This window comes from Sceloporus undulatus, chromosome 1 (assembly GCF_019175285.1).
Source record: "Sceloporus undulatus isolate JIND9_A2432 ecotype Alabama chromosome 1, SceUnd_v1.1, whole genome shotgun sequence".
Classification (NCBI taxonomy): Eukaryota; Metazoa; Chordata; class Lepidosauria; order Squamata; family Phrynosomatidae; genus Sceloporus; species Sceloporus undulatus.
In genome coordinates, this window is record NC_056522.1 from 275876056 (window position 1) to 275883442 (window position 7387).

The 7387-nt window shown below is 38.7% G+C and overlaps 1 protein-coding gene across 4 annotated transcripts in view; it reads left to right on the forward strand.

Moving 5' to 3' along the window:
* Nucleotides 1-6938, forward strand: part of TUB (TUB bipartite transcription factor) — a 212122-nt gene extending 205184 nt beyond the window's left edge. For all 4 annotated transcript variants that reach the window (XM_042439374.1, XM_042439384.1, XM_042439403.1 and 1 more), the window contains 3 exons: nt 2629-2727; nt 3704-3875; nt 5423-6938. In XM_042439374.1, coding sequence (XP_042295308.1) covers nt 2629-2727; nt 3704-3875; nt 5423-5556 — 405 coding nt within the window. In that variant the 3' untranslated portion in view covers nt 5557-6938. The remainder of the gene's footprint in view (nt 1-2628; nt 2728-3703; nt 3876-5422) is intronic.
* Nucleotides 6939-7387: the final 449 nt, after the last annotated feature.

A 7387-nucleotide genomic window follows, 5' to 3' on the forward strand; every position in this document is an offset into this window, starting at 1 on the left:
AAGTTTGAACCCTATTCTTAGGCTTTTACTGGGATCTTACAGCACTGATGCTTTGCTTTAAACTTTGAGTTAGCATTGCAACTACTTTTATTTTATTTCAGGTGCTTTTTTTCTTTAGTGTAAACTTAAATATTTAGGTTTTTTTGGGGGTTTTCGGGCTATGTGGCCATGTTCTAGAAGATTTTCCTCCTGATGTTTCACCAGCATCTGTGAGGAAAATCTTCTAGAACATGGCCACATAGCCGGAAAACCCCAAAAAAACCATGGGTGCCAGTCATGAAAGCTTTCGACTTCACATTAAATATTTAGTTTTCTTGTTTCTTAGCTGCCTTAAACTTTAGTATTAAACGTGAATCTAAATTTTTGAATATATAAGTAAAATTATGAGAAGAGAACAAAGTGAAACATCTGAAAAATACTTTAAAGTATCTTCATTATTTCTTTCATATATATCTTAATTTTATACCCATTTTTCCAATTTTATACTCATTTACCTGTGACTAAGCCTCACTGAAGTCAATTCTTTGTGATAAAATGTGCTGGATTTCATTAAGGGTACTGATACTGGTGTCTTGAATTGGGTGCAAATGATTAGTGATGCAAATCCTGATTAGTTAGTGATCATGTCCATAGACTGATTCTTTCCACAGGCAAATTAATTTTTCAATGATAGTGAAGGTTGTGATGACTCATCCAGTTATAGCACAGATGTTCTCAAGGTTTCTTTACCCTCAAATGATTCTTTTCCATTCAAGTCCTGGGTTTTCCTGGAGCAAATGCAACTCGCTAGAATGAGCATCTGATATACCAAATGCAAATGCTCAGATCTGCACACTGCATGCTCTTTGCTCATGCTGATCATGTGCTCCTTTGGCTGCATTTGGGTCAAGCTCACTGCTGATTCCACTGTGCTTCTGAGTCATCCCGCTAGGTTTGAATTGCATAAGCAAAGTCAAAGGTTGGCAGTTACTTCACAACTGATTGCCAGATGTACAAAAGAATGAGAGGATTGGCGAGAAACCCTAGTCAGCATTTAATTTGTAAATTGAGAAATGGCTGGCATGAAACGCCTCAGGCAGCTTGCTTCTGAATCATTTTCTCTACTTTGGAAACTATTACCCTTAATCCTAGACATATAGGACCCGGCCAAAGCTCTTCAGCAGTGCAAAGAAGTTTACTCCACACATGATCAAAGACACTTTTCTTTCTGCTAAGTCTTCCTTTGTACAAGGATTCCTATAATGACTGTCTCCAGATCAGTAGCAGAAAGTGAAAGAAAACCATGAAAGAAAACCCACAAAGGTTTCTTTCCTTGATGGATTCAAATACTGGTTGAATCTCCTTTGCCCAGAATTCCAAAATTTGAAAATTTCCAAAATTCAAAATTATCCACATGGATGGCTAAGACAGTGACATCTTTGCTTTCTGATTATTCAGTGTCCACAAACTTTGCTTCATGCACAAAATTATTAGAAATATTCTGCATAAAATTACTATCAGGCTATGCATATAAGGTATATACAAAACATAAATGAATTACAAGTTTAGGCTTGGTGCCATCTCTAAGATATCTCATTATGTGTATGCAAATATTGCAAAATCTGGGGGGGGGGAATCCAAAATTCGAGACAGTCCTGGTCCAAAGCATTTTAGGTAGGAGAGATTCAACCTGTATTTCCTTCCCCTCAAGATGTGCAAGCCAGTGAGACTATTTTTTTAAAAAAGTGTTTTTTTAAAAAAAAAACATGATTTATTTCAGAAAATATTTGCTTTTAAAGTTTTTTTCTTAAAAAAACCACCACATTTTACAGTTCAGTATTTAAAGTGTGGGCTTTTGCAAATATCCTTATAGAGGGTATAAGTGTGGAAAATATTTTTTCGCAGTTGGTCCTTTGCAGCAAAATTCAGGAACCAGTTGCTATCTTGTAAGAAAGGCTGGAAGGCCACATGATTTCCTCTAATAAAACATTTTTGTCAGAAAATGTATATGTTGGCAATTTTTCAGACGGTATCAGCTCCCTAAACATTTACCTAGCATGCATAAACCTAAATCTGGTTGTAAGTCTCAATTAGAGTAAGACCTATTAAATCAAAGCGACTTACACAAATCTTAACCCACCAAGTTCCCATTGATTTAGTGGGTATTCTCTCATTGGGATTAAAAACTAGATTTAGAACATATTTATAAAATCCTATGTTTACACTCTCATGGTATTTTCAGAGACTGATTACTTAATTAAGAGCATGTTTGGGTTCCTTACAGTTTGCTGTCCCATAGGAATGGTGCTGAGCAATTTAATACATCTTCAGCTTCACCTAATGGTCACAGTCAGAACTGCAAGTGAAGAAGAGAGATTCCAGCATGTTAGTCAGCTAGCTGCTAGGAGGAGAAACCAACTCGTGTCATTCTTTTGACCATTTCCATGTAATTTAGTTTAGATAAAACAGTGCTAGGGAGCTCATTTTGTAATTAACAAGCTGGGCTACAGCATGGCAGGCATTTATGTGCCTAAGAACCTTTTAGTTAATTTCTGTTGTATAACCAGAGAACATTTGTTTGGAAAGATTGCCACCCAAAGGGAAAAATGTGTGGTACTCAAATAGCCTCTCTTATTTGTTTATAAACAGGAGACAAATGTTTTGGGCTTCAAAGGTCCTCGCAAAATGAGCGTCATCATTCCAGGCATGAATATGGACCATGAGAGAGTTTCCATCAGACCACGCAATGTAAGGCATTCTCTTCACTTAAAGTCAACAAACCAAGTCTACTCCAGTGATAACAACAGATGTTTAAGGGGAATTTTGGTGATCCAAGGATTAACTTGGAAATTAATGTAAATTCAAGCAAAGTGAATGTGACAAACATTTGGATATTTCAAATCATTTCCTCACAATGGCCAGTTTGCAAAACTTTGTATTGGATATTGAACTTGGCATGACCTTTCTTTTTGTTGTGTGCCTTCAAGTCATTTCTGACTATGGCAACTCTAAGACAAGATTTACTCAGAGGTTTGCCATTGCCTTCTTCTGAGGCTGAGAGTCTATGAGTTGCCCAAGGCCATGCACTGAGTTTTCATGGCTGAGCAGAGATTCAGACACTGGCCTCCTGAAGTCCTAGTCCAACATACTATTACACCATGCAAACTCATCCACCCCAAAATACAGTGTGCTAAAAAAAAAACCCACCATCATATAGCAGAGAAAACAGCCAGTGGTAGTATTAGAGAGCCAGCCTGGTATAGTGGTTTGAGCATTGGACTAGGTCTGTGAAGACCAGGGTTTGAACCCCCGCTCAGTCATGAAATCCCCCTTGGGCATGTCACATTCTCTTAGCCACAGACAAAAGCAAAGGCAATCCCCTCTGAACAAATTTCTTGACAAGAAAAACCCAAGATAGTTTAACATTAGTGTTGCCATAAACTGGAAACAACATGAAGGTACAAAACAACAATTGTATTTGAAATGCCTAGATACATTTTCAAGTGTTAATTCTTTGCCCAAAAGATAATAGGGTTGGTGCCAGTCCCTTCTTGGCAAAAACAAAGATGTTTATTAAAAGCTTTAGTTGATAATGGTGAATTTGAGATGTTGCATTTTAAGAGGGCTTTTTATATCCTAAAGGCATGAGGTGGGGAAAATTCTCATGTTAAATAAACAATGTGTAGAAAATAGCCTTATACTGTTGTCTTTTTCTGTTGTACAGGAACATGAAACACTTCTCTCAAGGTGGCAGAATAAAAACACTGAGAGTGTCATTGAGCTGCACAACAAAACACCTGTCTGGAATGATGACACTCAGTCTTATGTTTTAAATTTTCATGGTCGTGTCACACAAGCCTCAGTGAAAAACTTCCAGATCATTCATGATAATGATCGTAAGTATGACTTCTCTATCTAAATTGGGGAAAAATATTGCTCATTAGACTACAAAAAAGCTGCCGAAAAGCAACATGTAGAAAAACAATTCACATTTAGTACAAACATATGTACCAATGTTAAGTGGACATAATAAGTAAGTCCCCAAGTCCCCTTGTCAAATTACCACATGCTGTTAACATATGGAGGAAAAATGAATGTGAACACTTCTTGGAGACTGGTCTTTGCCCCTCTCTCTGCCACATACTTTCCTTGTACAATTGGCTCTCCTGTCCATAGATTCTTAATCCACGGATTCAACCATCCACAGATTGAAAATATTAAAAAATATATGAATTCCAAAAAGAAAATTTTCATTTTGGCATTTTATATAAGGGACACCATTTTACTACACTATTGTATTTAATATGTTTTGAGCATCCATGGATTTTGATATCCATAGGGGGTCCTAGAACCAAATCCCAGGACACCAAGGGCCCACTGTATTTTGATGCATTTGTAGAATCTTCGGCAAATTCTTAGGCTATGGAAGCCTTTCCCAACTTTGAGTTTCTAGAGGCTGGATTACATCTACTATCATCCCAGTCACTTGACCTAACTGGGGATGCTGGGGGTTGAAGTACAGCCACACCTGAGGACCTCCAGTTGGGAAGGTGCAAAGAGTCAAGATAGACATAAAGTAGAAGTTGATAAGGTAAGACATTAATAACTGGTTCTTACAAACAGCGAGTATTGTGATTTAATAATGACGCTTAGATGTTATCACCCAATGGTATCTGAGACTGCCAGAAATTTACTGAGAAGTACATCATTTCTGGTGGGATACACACTCGTTTCTTTTCTTCAGTTGTTGATTTGTCTAGCCAAACAAATTCTGCAGGCTGGAACAGAAATAGTGGATGAGTTATCCTGTGAAGTCTTTCCCGAATTCAGGACATGGACAGACTATGCACCCCTTAATGTGTCTCACAGGATATCAGAATATTCACTAGGGAAGAGCTAGAGAAATATTCGCCTCCCCAGTAATGTTGCCACTGTAATCTCTCTTTGCTATAAGGTCTAACTTACAGATGTTTATTTGGAATGAAGATGAATAATGTCTCAGTAAAGTGTGTTGGCAGGGATTCCAGCAGGCAGCATGTTGGGAAGATGAGGCAGGGTTAAAAGGGTGATTTGCCTAGCCTCTTCCTGATTCCTGCAGCTGTCTTCCGCTGCTCTTTTCTTCCTTTCTGTATCTATGTATCCTTTTGCTCTTTCTGTATCCTGTCTCTGCCCTTTATGAGGACATCTGTGCTGTGCCCAGAGGTGCCAGATAATTCACAGCTGGGCATTAGCTCAATTAGATCCTTTTCAGCACTGAGGGGAAAAAAATCCTGGCTTAAATTTCAGCTAATTGAGGGAAGGAGAAAGGCCTTCCCACATCCTCTTTTAAAAATAATGATCCTGTTAAAAAACAACAACATGATTTTGTTAGTGCCATACAAACAGAACTCATGTATGTCAAGTTCTTTTGACATATTTTCTACATGTCTTTGGTTTCTTTCAGCTGACTATATAGTGATGCAGTTTGGCCGTGTGGCTGAGGATATTTTCACCATGGACTACAACTATCCAATGTGTGCACTTCAAGCTTTTGCTATTGCCCTGTCTAGTTTTGACAGCAAGCTGGCTTGTGAATGAATAAGCTAAATCCAGGCCTCTCTACAGCCAAAACCATGTGCCACCGGAAGAAGAAAACAAACATTCCACATTTTTCTCTGGTGTTAGTGGTTTCATACTGTCATGGGGCAGGTAAATTTTCTTTTGCAAAGGACCAACCCTTTCGCTGGAGAGAAAATATTTTAAAATTCAGGACTTTCAAGAAATATCTCCCTCCCTACACACACCCATTCTCTATTTTTCTGGAAGTGGCAGCAGAAATGTGTAAATAGAAGTCCTATCTATTGTTCTCAGTTATTTTATGAAGATGTGTCATGATGTACTATATCATGGCTGAAGTAAAATCACCACTGAGAGTGGTGTGTCTTTTTCTCCCTAAATCCACGAAAGCTACTACAACGCAAATCTGGTTTTGGATTTAAGAAGTATTCAGAGGCAGTAAGGGTATCTCAAAATGGCATTAAATACCATGAGAACTGCACATCATCCACCTTAGAAACAAGACCACAAGAAAGCTGCACTTTTTAAAAACAAAAAGAAAAACAGATAAAGGTAGCATTTAAGACTGCACTTCATTTGGGATATTATTTATGTGGGCAGGACCTGGTGGATCTTTTATTCTGGCTGAGGATGGAGGGGGGAGAAGTGGGAAGCACAAATTAAATATTGCACAAGTCACTTGTATTCCAAGGTGTCATAAAATGCATTTTCATTTCAGTCTCACTTATAAAAGCAAATTCACTGATATTTTATAAAGGGTGGTGGTGAATACCTCAACATTGCCATATGAATGCTAGTAATATATGTTGCACTACAATAGTAATTCAAAACTGGGATAATTCTTTTTGTCAGAAAGAGTGCATGTGCTTTACCTGATGTCTCATGCTCCATCTATGACATGTTCTGGTAAGACTCTGGAGCATCACAGTTGGGAAAGACTTCTGCCTATGACCCTGGAGAACTCCTGCCCCTCAAGACAGACCAGAGGGTTGAGGTCTGACTTGATATAAGGCAGCTTCATAGGCTGTAATGATTTTAAGTAATTGTAGTTTCACTATTCAGATGAAGACTTCTTCATACACCTGCCTCTTTAAGGCAGTCATGTAGACGATTCTGGAACTATTATAAAATGTCCTTACCATTTTGACTTGTTCCTTTCCATATACAATATGAGTTTTTGTTATTTTCCATAGAAAGATCTATTGGATGCATATTGATGTGAGTATGAAAGTGCCAGTGACTGAGCAGAGCTTGGAAAAGTTACTTTTCTGAGCTCAGAAACTGGGCTGGAGCCTGTTTTTTCCACCTAGATGTTAGGCCCTTATCACACAGAGGGTTTTGCAGCTCTGATCCAGAGCCACTGCGGGTCTAACCTTGCGAATTCATGTTAAAACATGATGTATTATCTCACATGATTGCTTTCTATGGGGGATTGTTCCGAGGTGGATCCACAGTCAATCCAAAGTGACTCCTGATTTTTGTGAATTCAGTAACAAGCAAATTCACAAAAATTGTTTCCAAGCTCACTTCGATTTCAAAATGAATTGGTCTGGTCTGGAATGCAACTTTGCTTCCGTCCTAGTACACCCCTCCAAACCTCCAAGGTCCTACATTTCCCATGATGCTGTGCTGCAATTTTGTTTCCAGTGCTCCTTCAAGAATGGAGGGCACATTTGGGTGTAGCTGACAGGGATGAAGGGAATGAAACAGGAGGCTGGGGGGAGAGATGGGAACAATGGAGGGGGCCATCGGAGGCTGGGGGGAGCAACAAACTCCAACTACCAGAATTCCATAGCTCTGAGCCAGGACAGTTAAAGTGGAGTCAAACCGAATTATTTCCCCAGTGCGGATG